The sequence below is a fragment of the Macaca nemestrina genome, chromosome 3, assembly GCF_043159975.1.
Source record: "Macaca nemestrina isolate mMacNem1 chromosome 3, mMacNem.hap1, whole genome shotgun sequence".
NCBI classification, from domain to species: domain Eukaryota; kingdom Metazoa; phylum Chordata; class Mammalia; order Primates; family Cercopithecidae; genus Macaca; species Macaca nemestrina.
Genome location: NC_092127.1, coordinates 161305711 through 161321309, shown reverse-complemented (window position 1 = coordinate 161321309; position 15599 = coordinate 161305711). Strand labels below are relative to the sequence as shown.

Sequence of the window (15599 nt, the reverse complement as noted above, 5' to 3'; positions counted from 1 at the left end):
GCAAGGTAAGTAAGCTTCAAAAACCATTCAACCCTTCTATTAGAAGCAACTAAATAACTAAAATAACAAAACTCTCATTAGCCAGTGTAATTATCTGAAAATACATTTTACCCCCTAATTGTGTAAAGATAGACCTACCCAGTATTTAAATAGAAGTCCTCTTTGTGTATAGCCAGGCAGATAACTTCATTGATATTAATGGTGCCATTAGGTGTGGTAGACTTATCACTTTCATAGTAACTCAAGAAGCCTCCTTCCAAAACACACCATTTTTTATTTGTCTCTAAGAATTGGAAACAAAACAAATAACAAATTGAGCTAATCACGAATCTAATTTTAAAAACAAATACACGCTTCTAAATAATGGTTGGATGCAAGTAAATACATTTATTAATTGCCTATTTCACATAAAGTATATACTATTGCTGCGTGGGATATAAAGTTGTCATATTCTCTGCTCTCCAAAGAATTTACAATCTAGTAGCAAGGAATGTATAAAACAAAAATGGCTGTGACATTGATGACCAGAGAAGGCAGAGCCATAAAGAGGTTGCTGAAAAACAACTCTGAAGCTGCAGAGAATGAAATGTCTGTACAGAGTATTAAAAGGAAAAAAAAAAATGTAGCATAAAAAGTGAGACTGCAGCTTATGGTAGGTATGCAAAAGAAGAAGGGTCAGAATCTGCAGGGCCCTTAATGCTTGTTCAGAAGATTTCAAATTCATCTTATACGGAAGTCAGCACACTACCACCTGCAGGCTAAATCAGACCATCACCTAAAATATAGATTCGATCTACAGACACTAAGACTACTAAGGTCTATATATTCGATATAATGAAGAAAGTCTATATATTAGATAATTTCTGAAGTTGGATTACTGTTCTGTGGTTACTTTAAGGTATTATTTATAAATGCCCTTCTTCTATGGCGATCATTAAAAAGTCAGGAAACAACAGGTGCTGGAGAGGATGTAGAGAAATAGGAACGCTTTTACACTGTTGGTGGGATTGTAAACTAGTTCAACCATTATGGAAAACAGTATGGCGATTCCTCAAGGATCTAGAACTAGATGTACCATATGACCCAGCCATCCCATTACTGGGTATATACCCAAAGGATTATAAATTATGCTGCTATAAAGACACATGCACTCGTATGTTTATTGCAGCACTATTCACAATAGCAAAGACTTGGAATCAACCCAAATGTCCATCAGTGACAGATTGGATTAAGAAAATGTGGCACATATACACCATGGAATACTATGCAGCCATAAAAAAGGATGAGTTTGTGTCCTTTGTAGGGACATGGATGCAGCTGGAAACCATCATTCTTAGCAATCTATCACAAGAACAGAAAACCAAACACCGCATGTTCTCACTCATAGGTGGGAACTGAACAATGAGATCACTTGGACTCAGGAAGGGGAACATCACACACAGGGGCCTGTCATGGGGAGGGGGGAGGGGGGAGGGATTGCATTGGGAGTTATACCTGATGTAAATGACAAGTTGATGGGTGCAGCACACCAACATGGCACAAGTATACATATGTAACAAACCTGCACGTTATGCACATGTACCCTACAACTTAAAGTATAATAATAATAAATAAATTAAAAAATAATAATAAAATAAAAAAAAATAAAAAAAATAAATGCCCTTCTTCTAAAGAAATACATACTGAACTACTAAAGGTAAAGAGGTGTCATGTGTGCAACTTACTTTTAAGTGTGCATATAAAGAAAGTATGAGATAAATATGTACCCGTATATACATACATGATACATATGTATGTGTATTATACATAGGCATATTTATACACATACACAGAAAGAAAAATACAGCAAATGTAAAATGTTAATAATTGATACATCTGGGCAAAAGGTATATGAGAATTATTTGCACTGTTCTTAGAACTTTTCTGTAAGTCTCAAATTATTAGTCAAACTAATTTAAAAGCTTAAGAATATATTAAACTAATTTCAAATTTTTCCTTTAGCATATGATCAGAATCTTAGGTGGGTGTGGGGGTGACATGAAAGAAAACAAGACAATGTATTTGGCTTCAAAAAACAATCACAAGGAGTAACAATCAAAATGGTGACACCTAAAGAGCTAGATAGGACACAGTACTCTGAAAATGAATTACCAAATGGAAAGTCCAATCATAACTGGCAGAAGCAAATAGCATAAACGAATCTTTTATGGGCACTGGAAAAGAAAACTAACAGAGACCAAAGCAATTCCTGGTCAAAGTGATATATAATTCCAGGGCCCTCAAATCCTGAGTCACAGTGTACGTCCTGCACAGTTAGATAAAAATCGTGAAAAGCCACAATTTTTAAATGAACATTCATTGCGAGTTTCTAAAATATAAGAAAAGATAAAGTCAAAATACTAATCAAAGGGAGTTTGGAAGTAATTTCAAAGGAATGCACTCAGATGTCTAGAAGAATCTTCATAAGAGAATAAATAAAAAATGCACAATTATTCAGTGCATAGTTAATCACTGTCATAGATTAGGAGATCCACCCCTGTTCTCAGGCAGCTTGTAATCCAATGAAAGGGGAGATGCGTTCAAAATGATAACCAGCAGGTTGTCTCTTTAGTAGATTAGAAGCATTCAAGGAGGTAAGCCACCCCTCATATTGAAGTGATTAAAAAAAAAAAAAAACTGCAAAGAAAAAAAAGTCTATAAAATAATCCCTCATAATTTAGGAGGCATGTTTCTAAAGTAGCAAAAAAAGCATTCAGAGCCACAATCCTTCCATAGCATCAGGAAAGAACAGTAAGAAGAAAGTCATAGAAAGGTGAAACTGCAGAAACCCTATTTGCCCAGAGAATCAGATTACATGTGAAGTTGGGAAATGGGAAACAAGATTGCAGGTTCACGGCAGAGGCCAGACCCCAAGAGTCTCACTTGACAGGTGTTCAGGAGTTTGTGCCTCTCTCACTTAGACAAGTGGGAGCCATTCGAAAGTCTTAAACAAACAGTGCCAAATGAATTAAGCATAACATAAATGTGACTGCAGAATCTCATTATGTAAATTCTAATGGGAAACAAATGACACATCTCTTTAAAATGGTATGTACAAACTCATTTTCAGTTAGAATTATAAGCTTGAGGAGAGTTAGTCCTGTAGCTTTCTCATTTCTGTAACCATTTCTTAGCTTTATTTTTGTAAGTGAAATGGGCTAGAAGTCAGACAAGGCAGGCACACATATTGTCTTTGAGGATTTATAATAATGAAGCTGTGACAGGAAATCTTGACATTCCCATTGATATGGGAAGCAATGAAAAGGTTCAGCAAGATTATGTTGTATGATGCTGGTCTGCCTGGGCTAATTTAGATATTCACTCCTAAATCTGACTTTGAGAAATGTCGGTACCCTCCTTGACACCCTCTTTGCTCCACAAGTCATTTTAATTGTTAAAGGAAGCTGTTTACCAACTTAAAACTGGGACCGCAGAATGAATGACACTCAGGCCTCAGCTGTTCCATAAATAGGAGCTTATAGGATGCAAGTAAATTTAGTGGACTGGCAAGAAGGGTTATTCATTCTTTCTATTCAATCTTCATGTTGAGATCAATGAAGAAAAACATTACTACAAGATTCACCCACGCACAGGTAAAGAATTCCCCAGAAGTGACCAACTGAAATGCTACCATGGATACCGTAAATGTCGGCTACAGCCTACAGGACAACATAACTAAACTCAAAAGCTAACTGGAAGTCAGGGGCAACTGTGCTTAAACATAAGCTCTTCAGTGCTACTCTTCATCATCATCATCATATTTATGTGCCATGCACTGTTCTACACATTTTACATGCTTTAACTCATTGAATCCTCAGAACAACCCAGTTATGTCAGTTATATTATGTCCCTTCCTTGTACCCTTTTCACTGGCACATAACAGGTTAATCGACATTCCTGAGGTCACATTAAGTACTTAGCATCAGAGTTGGGGAAGGAATCCCAGGCAATTGGGTTCTGAAAGTTGCTGTTTTAACCTCACTGGCAGGTGGGTTCTGGAAGCCGCCCTCTTAGCGCCTGCACACAGTTACTCACTGTATCTGTTAAATGCTTGAACTATATACATTCATCTCAAAAATGTATTAGGGTAAAGAAGTCATACCTTCTAATACATATGTATACAATACATCTGAGGTAGTAAAGGCAAAACTGTTATTTTTTGAAACTATGAATTTGTTTCATGATGAGAAATTTCCTAAATTAATAGTATTCAACACCCACTACAAACAGTAATATATGTTAGTAATCCTTTTCATTTAAAAGACATGTGTTTTAGCCTTGGAAAAACATGTTTAAGCTATACAATCTAGGCTTTCACAGAACAAAAGATCTTCAAAATTCCTCAATGTTAATCCACAAAGTTAAATATAAACAGACAGAAATATAATTTCTAGTAATCCAAAACAACCACTTTCTTTTTAAAAATCGAATACTGTGTAAATAAATCAAGGTAAGATATCAAGGGAAAAAATATGGTCGAGGTGGGAAAAGGGAAAACAAAATCAGGATGCTATTATTCAACTCTGTGCTTAGGCTCAACAAAAGCAATCCATCTTTCTTTTCATGAACACTAAACTGAAAAGGAAAAAAAAAAAAAAAGAAAAATACAGATCAGTCTTCATAACCAGAGGCTAGAAAAACTTCAAATCTCGAAAACCTGAACTGACAATTTGAAGCCTCTGAAACTCTGGAACTGCATGCATTTTATTCCCAGACTTTTGTCTCTGTTTTTAATCATTTTGTTCTATGGCTGTCCTGACAAGTGCTGATGGAGTGGTAGCATCCAAGTGCTTGCTTTCAGAGGCAAAGGTGACAACCACACTTTAATCTCTAAATCTTTCCAAATAATTCATTTTTTTCATAAATCTGATGTTCAACAGAAACAACACTATTGCACAAACTTCAAGGGAGAAAAAGAAACAAACACAGAAGTTTTTCTGGATAGTTCAACTTTTCCTGTTCATTTGTAAGTAGGGGCTTTCTGCACAAAATATGCTTTGTGCCAGCAATTATATCTTTTTATCCACAGATCAAAACCAAATTATTGACATATGAGTCATCCATTTACACTAGTGGTAACTTTCCTAAAAAATGATTCTTCTATCATTCCACAAATATTTATCATGTCCTACCATGTGCTGACACTGTTTTGGGTATCAAAGATTTGATAATCCTTGACAAGCTAGAAAAAGCTGATGCCTCATTGAGCTTTCACTTCGGGGGAAAGAGAAACAAATAAATGGAAACAGCACATCTCCATGTGATCAGTGGTAGGACGAATATACACAGCATCCTATGAACGAGAAGGGCTGGCAGTGGGTTCACACATTAGTAGGGTGTCAGAGAGGCCTCACTAACTAGGGGGAACTGAATTGATTCCTGAATAAAAAGGAACCAGACTGGGGGAAGTGCCCTCTTTGCAGAGGGAACAGCAGGTGAAAAGGACCAAAAGAGGCAGAAAAGGACTTGGCATGTTCCAGGAATAGAGAGGAAACCAGTGCAGCCAGGCAAGTAACCATGTAGAGACACAGTCTTGCTCTGTCTCCCAGGCTGCAGTGCAGTGGCACGATCTCGGCTCACTGCAAGCTCCGCCTCCCGGGTTCACGCCATTCTACTAAAAAGGTCTTTTAGGTCACAATAAAAAATAATATGGTTATATTCTGGAGTGAGGAGCCACTAGACTTGAGCAATGGAATTACATGTTCAGTTTTCCAGTTTGTTTGTTGTTGTTGTTGACCTTTACAAGACATGATCTTCCTATGTAGCCCAAGCTGCGTTCAAGCAATCCTCCTATCCCAGCCTTCTGACTACCTGGGTGATTTCCATTTTTAAAGATAATTGGCCAGGCGCAATGACTCACGCGTGTAATCCCAGCACACTGGGAGGCTGAGACAGGCAGATTACTTGAGGTCAGGAGTTCAAGACCAGCCTGGCCAACATGGTGAAATCTCATCTCTACTAAAAATACAAAAATTAGCTGAGTGTGGCGGTGGGTGCCTATAATGTCAAATACTCAGCAGGCTGAGGCAAGAGAATTACTTGAACCCAGGAGGCAGAGGTTGCAGTGAGCGGAGATTATGCCAGTGAGCGGAGATTGTGCCACTGCATTCCAGTTTGGGCGACAGAGCAAGACTCCATCTGAAAAGAGAGAGAGGAAGGAAGGAAGGGAGGAAGGGAGGAAGGGAGGGAGGGAGGGAGGGGGGAGGGGAGGGGAGGGGAGGGGAGGGAGGGAGGGAGGGAGGGAGGAAGGAAGGAAGGAAGGAAGGAAGGAAGGAAGGAAGGAAACAAAAAAGATAAGCCTCTTTTTTGGAGACAGTTTTGAAGGGAAGCTAGGGTAAATACAGAAAGACAATTAAGGAAGGCACTGCAGCATAGGTAGGTCAGGATGGTTACTGTGGCTGGAAGGACATCAGTGGAAATGAAGACTAGCCAACTGCTTCAAGATCTATTTTGAGTTTGAAGTGATAGAACTTGCTGGTAAATTGGATGAAAGATATTAAGACAATCAAAGAATACCCTGCCAGATTATTTTCATTAAAATCATTGCTATTGTACTATATAGAAAAAATACAGAGGCTAACTTTCATATTACCTAAAAGATAGTGTTTTAAAATGGAAGAATATCCATAAATTACATATATAGATAATGCACCCGTTTCTTTTTTAAAATAAATTTTAACCAAATATCCAGTTAATATACAAAACATGGAATTATTTAGTTACAATTGTTTATTACATCAATGTAGTACTCAAGTAAATTTAAAAACCAATCTGTTTCAAGAAAATATTAAAGAAGACTGGTAAGTTTACAAATATTATAACCACAATTGTCAAAAATAATATAAAGATTATTTTTAACCTGTACAATGCTTACAATATATTGAAAAGTCTTGGGAAGAAAATCTTGTGTTTCAATCCCCATTTGATCTTTATAAAACTGGTCTGAAGAATGAGTCTGTGATATCCAAGTATTTAGAAGAAACATTCTTCTAAACTTTTTTTTAAGTACTTTAATTATTTTGATGATTGATATAGTCAATTCACAATGTCCAAGAACTTTCATCTTCTGATCACTTATCTTTTAACTACTTAGGGATAATACTGACAGTAAAAGTGGAAGACAATAAAACAAAACAACAAAAACAGTAAAATCTGACATTTATTATTGTCTAGGCTGAGTATAGGATGAAAAAAATCAATTGTCGAAAGAATCAAAAATACCTAATTCAAAGGATAAAAATGCTCTGCCATTCTACTGTCATCTGGCTGTCACACTTTGACCAAAGCTAAAGTGCTACTGTAACAATGAGAACACAAATCAGGTGTAAACTTCTGCTTCATGCTGAGCTTCATTGTTCATGTGAAAATTGACATAACATCAATGATCTTGCAGACTCTTATGAGGATTATAATTAATGTATGTAAAGTACCTAAAGCCATGCCTTACACATAATACATGCTCACTCACTATAGGATAGCTATTCTTTTCAGGAAAATCTAATAATGCATAGTTAATCCCAATATAATTCTGCTTCAGGATATATTATATGTTTTTTATATATATATAAAATATATATATATATTTATATATATATATTTGGAAATAAAGCTTTTATATTGAAATAAGAACTGCAAATCACATATATGAGGACTAACACTCTACAGTAAGTTTGTCATTCTATAGTTCTTTTGATTGAGTAATATAGCTGAATTATATCACCTAGTGAATTAATGCTAGGCTCCAGAGCCCATCAGTGGCCACCATCAATGGCAGGTACAGCTTAATCTCTCTTACACTCTTTGTTCCAGTAAGGCAGATTGCATTATATTTTCCTGCCTATATTTCTCAGATTTGTTCCAATGTATATACATGAGCATAAGGGCTGTGTCTTAGTCATTTTTAAACTCCCAATACCTAGCATCAGTTTGACACAAGGAGTTGGAAGGATAAATGAATAAATGCCCCATTGTGACTCTGCTCAGATAATTCCCCAAACCTAGAGTATGTTGTTAAATCAGATTCTCATCATTTTTTGAAATCAAGCTTAAGTTTTATTTTACTTAAACAAACACACACACAGACACACACACTTTTCATCAGAAAAAAAAAAAAGTGAACTTTTTGATATTAGTACTCTAATTGAATATGTACTAAAAACTTGTCATTTCTTCCTATGTGTTCACATTTATCTGCATTATCTAGTGAGCCAGTTGGGGTGTCCATCCCTAAGGAAAGGGGCTGAGTTTCACCTTTTTTTTGTCGGAATAACCTTTATAACCTGAAACAGAATTGGTTAGCCTTAAGGTAGATATCAGTGAATTCTGTTGAGAATTCACTCAGCATTCCAACCCAATGGTAAATCCCTGCTGCAGTATATGAAATAATATTTGTACCTAGAAGCGTTTATAAATCCTCAAAAATATCTCTACTTGGAGATCAAATCTAACATCTCAAAAAATCAAAATCTAAACCTAATTGTTTTGATAATGGAATAAAGTTTTTATCAGACAATATCTAAAAGGAACAGAAAAAAATACCTTCAAGCAGTTTTTTCTCTGAAGAGAGTTTAGAAGCAGCAGCAGGAGCTTGATACAAAAAGTCACAGAGGAATGTGGACTGGGAAGACTCTTGACTTAATACACCTTCGGAATGAATATCATGTTGAGGAAAATCTAGAAAAATTAAAGAAATATCTAAAATATAAACAATTTTCCTTTTGCTTATAATACGTACATGAGTTTTGAGCTAGAAGAAAAACTACTTAAAATTTACCAAAGAATAATTATAAAGAGATATTTATTTTACTTTGCATAAAATTTGCAAATAAGCACTTAAGTCATGTTTATTATTCATATATGAAAATCGGATTTAATGTTGGTGGAAATGATTATGTGGGTTAGCTATTTTAATCTTCCATTTATAAGATTAAGGGAATATAAAAGATTGACTTCCTAAACTTTTTATTGAAATGATATAAAAAATAGTCTTAGGCCCCTCCATCTTTTGGGTAATTACATTTTTCTTCATTCTGATGGTTTCTCTTATTTGAAAAATAAATAGATTTATGCTTCAGTCCTTTTACGGATATATGGGAAGAGACCAGGTTAATGAAGAGACAGTGACGAACCTGAGAATTTGTTATGGTAGAGAAATTCCATTTGCAGACTTTGCCCAGCCTTCTTGGCTAGCAGATAGGGGGTGCTATGCACGGGGTCTCCAGTGGCACACATGACATCTGCTCCACTGAACAGCAAAGCCATTGTTTCTAGAACATCTGGTTTCACTACAGCAGCACAGAGAGCCTGGTCATTAAAAGAAAATACACATCTTAAGGAAAGAAAAGATTCTAGCTATTAAAATGAGTGAAAGTCTGACAATTCATGTATGGGATAAAGTCTGTATTCCTTTTATCCTAAGGCAGCTACTAATAATTATGCCATGAATTAGGCAATAGGCACAAAAGGCCTGGTTTGTGTGAATTTAAATTACAACCCAAGACCTCCAAGTCTCAATTCATTGTTTGGTTGCTATGATGTTCCTTCTAAACCTAATCCATCATACTTGCTTTGGAAGACATTTTTATGCTTACATACTATGATAATGACTGATGTGCAGAGAATCAAAATATTTCAATATAATAATGAAGTAACCATTAAGTGTTTTTCATATGAATGTTAATATATATTTTCCAATCTAATCAGGAGCTGCAGAATATTTGAATTATTAAGTGCTATGAGAAATTGAAAGATGAGTGCAAAGCAAATTCAGGATCTTCCCCTCGGGGGCCGAGGATAGGAAGGAGGAAGAACAGTGAGAAAGAGGCAATAAAAAATATGATTGACTTATGCTATATATCATCTTTGTACAAACAATAGGAATTGCTAGAATTTTTTTTTTCTTTTGCCTTGAAATAATAAGCTGCCTCTATATCTCTTCTCATCCTTTCTTCCCACATTAGATCAGTCCTCAGACTTCACTTTACTGGATCCCCATTTGCTTCCAAATCCTCAGATTGTGGCACCATGAGGTAGCAGGAAACTTCAGTTATGGAGGAAGAATTATGCTTTTTTGACAATGAATCCTTAAGTGAAACAAGGGGGAAACCACTGAAATAATCTCACAAAAGGAAATAAAATAAATAATTTTGTCAGATAGTATAAGATTTTTTACTTTTTCTCAAGAATCTTGGCACATCATTAAAAAGACATTAAAATCCATGTCTCCTGTTATGTTTAATTGAATACCTTATTTAATTCTTCTTTAGTGAGAGATGCCAAAAGGGTTTTTCTGAATTTTCCTTCTTTATATTTCTGAGTAATAAAGTTTTTTCTCTTTTCTACTGGTGAGTCCATATGTAATTCTTCATCCTTTTGAAGGTTACCAGCCCAAAAGTCATTTGCTCTTTTGTTTCCAATGACAATAAAAAGCTGAATTGTCAAAAAAAAAAAAAAAACCCATAATATATCAGTTCATAAAAGGTATTTGAATCTGCAGGAAACTGAATTATATTACAAATTAAAGCATAACTTAGTATAAAGTACAGGAAAACAACTGACAGACCTAACTCTTCCAGAAAAAGGAGTGAAAGCAGATACTATGATCAGTTTTGAATACAGCCTAGCCACTCTAAATAATGGAAAGAAATTAGCTTGTAAAGAATTGCAAACAACACAAGTAGTAGCAAAAGTATTTTCATTCTTTGACACTCCAACTGAGACAGATTCACTTTAAATGGCCGAGTAGGTGGGCTAATGCTGTCTAAAGTGCTTGGTAGTGGAACAGGAGCCGAAAATGGAGACAGGACACAGCAAAGTAGCCTCGATCACAGTTAATGACAGAGTATGACCAAAGTAAAGAACAGTAAATTTTTCCAAATGTTCTCATTCACTCTCCTATTATTTTACCCATGCTGGATTTAAGAGACACACACACACACACACACAGACACACACACACAGACACACACACACACACACATACATACACACACACACAGACACACACACACACACACAGACACACACACACAGACACACACACACATACACACAGACACACACACACACACAGACACACACACAGACACACACAGACACAGACACACACACACAGATACACACAGACACAGACACACACACACAGACACAGACACACACACACAGACACAGACACAGACACACACACACAGACACACACAGACACACACACACGCACAGACACAAACACACACACAGACACACACAGACACAGACACACACAGACACACACACACACACACACACACACACACATAGTTCCAGCATTAAAAAAAAAACTGGCAAACCTTTCTAAGTCCTTATTATTATTATTAAGGATCATCTATACTTTTACTTTTAAAATAACTATCTCATTTAGGAAGCATTCTCAAAGAGTTACTATTAAAAAGTCTATAAGCCATTTTCATAATGTAATGAGAACTTTATCAAAGAGCCCTGAGAAATATTCCTGCCACCCCACCCCATGGCATACCTCCTCCCAGTCTCTGCAAACTGAACCCCTACCACAACCCCATTCAGGTTAAATAAGACTCACCTCGATGAGTTCATTGCTCCAAATGCTAGCATCCATTTTTAGACTTCTAACCTTGGAATCTTTTGGTCCCAAAGATCTATGCTGGCCTAGAGTCAAAACACAATTGCATTTCTATTTTAATTTGTATGTAAATTTATTTTACTTTGTTTTGAAAAAAAGTGTATATGTCTGTGTATGTTCGTTGCATATCTCCTCAACTTAAAACACGCCAATACATGCTTTCCTCAATGACAAGATGACAAGAGCACTAACAATAGTAGTGGGAATTAGACAAATCACAGCTGGCTACAATAAAAACAGCAGCAATCATCATCAGCATCTGCACTGATAAAAAAAACTACACTTAAAAATATATTTATGTGCATGTGTGCATATGTACAGATACATGTATAAATATTTCCTCATTTGGTAATCAGCTAGAAATAGGCCACTGGAAACCTTTTGTAAAGCTTGCTAAAACCACATGTATGTAAATGCAGATATTTCTTTACTGTTACAAAAACTTGACTATTGTAAAACTAGTTACATGTCTAATAAGCGTGTCCTTAAAAATCTGACATGAATACTTTATTCAACAAGTATGTCTGGAAGAGAGTAAGAGCCCAGAATTTTATTACTGTCAATTCAATTGTGCTATATAAATCATCATTCAGTCATCACTGAGCAACCAGGCTATGTCAGATTATTTCAAAGCTGAGAAGGAAAAAAGGTATACAGTCCACTATCCTTGATCTTAAGGGCCCTTAGCCTAATGAACAATGAATATTCATTCCTTTCCCTACAATAGGTAAGAGGTTCTTGTCTTTTTTTTTTTTTTTTTTTTTTTTTTTTTTTTTGGTAGAAACTACTTAAAGCACAAAGCCCTAAATTCCCATGGAAGAAATCTGCATAGGTTTGCATTTATAATGACTACCTACAGGCAATACAGTACCCAGAAGGTAAAAACTTAAAAGCCTGTAGGAAGAGATGAAAGGGGTTGCTGGAGTAACCCAGGCATGACAGATTCTGAGTTGAGGCAGCAGGAAAACAAAATGGAGCCAACAGATTGAGAGAGGTTGATAAGATAAAATGAATGAGACTTGGTGGGTTTGAAAGAAAGAGGAAGAGTCAAGAAGGTGTCTCAGATTTTAGGCTTTGAGAGTGCAGCGTAGACAGTATTGCTTCTGATCAAGATTGAGAAGGTATGAAAATGTGCAGCTTTATGAAATGGGCTGAGGGGAACAACGATGGCTCCATTTTTGACATGTTACATTTGAGGTGTATTTGGCAAATCTAAGTAGAGATTCTAGTAGGCATATAATCATAAGAGTTTGGTGTCCAACAGCGTGAGAATCATCTGCTTAAAAATGAGTGTGGAATTAAAGTGATAAATAACATCACTCAGCAGCAACACAGTAAAAGAGAAGTGAGAATGTAACCCAAGGGAACACATGTATCTCACAAGCATGAAAAGTAACCTGGAAAAAAAAAAAAAAAAAAGATTGGTAATAAGAATACACAGAGCGAATGGTATCTTGTAAGCTAAGGGAGGATGGATGTCACAGAGAGACATGTTGTCAAGAGTCTCAAATAAAGAGACAATAATAAAGATAGTAAGTGACCACACCGAAATTGAGAGGTAAAATACATTGGTAAATGTGGTGAAAAGGTTTTTACGGCAGTTGAGTGAAAAGGTAGCTGATTACAGAATGCTGAAGAAAACTTAGGAAGTTAAAGGAATGAAAAAAACCTATGCACACTACAACTCTTTATAACATCCTGTCTATGAAAGGAAAAGGGGACAGAGATTGACACATAGAAGGAAATGGGTAACTTTCAGAAATCCTGATGGTTTAATGAGACAAATCTGTGCAAGTTTATACAATGAAACAAAAGAAGCCATAGCTGAATACTTACATAAGAGAGTGAATAAGTGATGAAGTGGTATCCTAAGGAGGGAAGAAAGAAAGGAAGCAAAGGTAGAAAAAAGCAGCTGTGAAGAGCACAAAGGCCGTCTCTTCCAATGAAACTGGAGAGAAGAAAAAGATGGGATAAAATACAAAGTAGAAGGTGATTCACGGGCATTTTTTGTTGTGATTGATATTATTTATTAGCTGGTGAGGAAATCTTAGTTTGATGAGAAATGCAGTTGAACAGTGCTCTAGAAAAGTGTTCAGGATCTGAAGCAATTCCTGTGGCTGCACTACTCACTGCACTCTAGCTGAGGTAGGCGCTCTTCTCCAGCGTTCTCACTGAAGCCTGTATTCAACTCTAGTCCAACATTCATTCGTCTCATTATCGTGAAGGAAATGTCATGTCTTACACATGTTTTCAATTCCGCACACCAGCACAGTGGTTGGCATTTGAGCTGCATTCTCTCTCTCTCTGTCTGTCTTTCTCATCTCTCTCTCTCTTTCTGTGTGTGTGTGGGTGTGTGTGTGTGCGTGTGTGTGTGTATACAGACACTGAGGGAGAAGGTGGTGGGACACAGGTAGTCTAAGAGAACTGAAGTTTAGACTGTGGTTAACTTTCTCCAAAACTTCCACGATCACACACCTAAGTTGAGGTCCACTTCCTTCCACTGACTTGGGCAACTGTCTGAGCTCTCAAATACACAGAGAGGTCAGGTTGTCAGGTGTGAGGTCGCAAGAAGAAAACCAGTCATAGTACCGGTTTGTATTCATAAACATCAATAGTCTTGTGAAGTGCTTCTTTATAAAAATTCTTATTATAAGAGATACCAGATCTGGCATATGAAGTTTAGTGCTCAAAACAACATGGAGGTGAAAAATATGTGTTACCAAAAATGACTGGGGAAAGGTGGACGAATCTTCAAGTTAAAGATGCAAGCTTGTTCAGGATGCATACTAAAACATACTTACCTAAAATCTAGAAATTTCAACATTGCCTTTTTAAAATCTATACATTGACCAGTAGGCACAAAATATGATTACGTGCTTAAAAATCCATTTTTATGTCTAAGTCATACATAAGAGAAGTTTAGACTCATAAGCTATTTCTGAATTTGATTTAAATGTAATAAGCTTTCTCTGGTTTTACTTTTCACAACCATTAGCTACAATATATAATATGTAACAATGAAGAGCATTCAGTGTCCGTCTGTCACAAAGCAGTGATGAGCAAAACTTATCACTAATTACCTGCACACTTCTTACAGATGACAACACAGAGATTGATGGATGCCCAGTCAGGATCCGGGGCTTTACAATCTGCACAGCTTCTGTTAGATTCATTGAACCAAATCTTCTCAGCTACTTCATAATCAGAGAGAGTTTCTGCTATTGATTGCTGCACAGCTTCAATCCAGTCTTGTTTCTCTTTTTCAGTCTCGGCTGTAAAGCTGAAACAATTAACGTTTCTGTGTTATCGATCTCCCTTGTAAAGGCCAATTAAGCAGGATGTTCAGTTTGCATATTCATTTCACTCACAAATTAAACAACAGCTGAAAAATATGCCTGCTAGGCAGTTCTGGGATGTCTTTTCTGTTAAAAATCATTTAACTCAACAAATCGTGGTGTTTTTTTCCTTTTAATTTTCCACATTGCTTATGTCTTTGTTTACGCATCTTGAACCAAAATTAACATACACATTTTCTAAAGAAAACATAAAATTTGCCACGTTAGGTCACAAGTCTAAACAAGAGGCTATGTTTCCTAAGCAATGGTTATGTAATCATCAATAAGAGTTTATTGGCAGAGTTTCAGGGCTACTGGAATATTTTGCCAAGCAAGTATGCCATGATAGTCTGAAGCTGTGTTATCAAAAACACCCACCAGAAATTGTGACTTTTTTTTCAAACTTAAGAAGAGATTCTCTTTTAAGAAGAGATTCTCTTTTTTTTTCTTTTTTTTTTTTTTTAATTAGAAGAATGCCCAGATGGTTCTAAGAAACTGGGAAATCAAAAAAGTTTTAAGTGGTTACCATTCTAACAGTTTTCTAACACATTTTTAGCCACGTTCTGATTTATTCTGAATCTTAATGTTTACTG

At 36.1% G+C, this 15599-nt stretch overlaps 1 protein-coding gene across 3 annotated transcripts in view; it reads right to left on the bottom strand.

Moving 5' to 3' along the window:
* The window catches only part of LOC105487761 (ArfGAP with RhoGAP domain, ankyrin repeat and PH domain 2), a 181612-nt gene that overhangs the window by 84572 nt on the left and 81441 nt on the right, over nucleotides 1-15599 (bottom strand). For all 3 annotated transcript variants that reach the window (XR_011621380.1, XM_071093756.1, XM_071093757.1), the window contains 6 exons: nucleotides 14752-14951; nucleotides 11612-11697; nucleotides 10285-10467; nucleotides 9168-9342; nucleotides 8578-8712; nucleotides 139-283 (listed from right to left, as the gene is read on the bottom strand). Coding sequence is in view for 2 of the 3 variants with exons in the window: in XM_071093756.1 (XP_070949857.1) it covers nucleotides 139-283; nucleotides 8578-8712; nucleotides 9168-9342; nucleotides 10285-10467; nucleotides 11612-11697; nucleotides 14752-14951 (924 nt within the window). In the remaining variant the exon portion in view is untranslated. The remainder of the gene's footprint in view (nucleotides 1-138; nucleotides 284-8577; nucleotides 8713-9167; nucleotides 9343-10284; nucleotides 10468-11611; nucleotides 11698-14751; nucleotides 14952-15599) is intronic.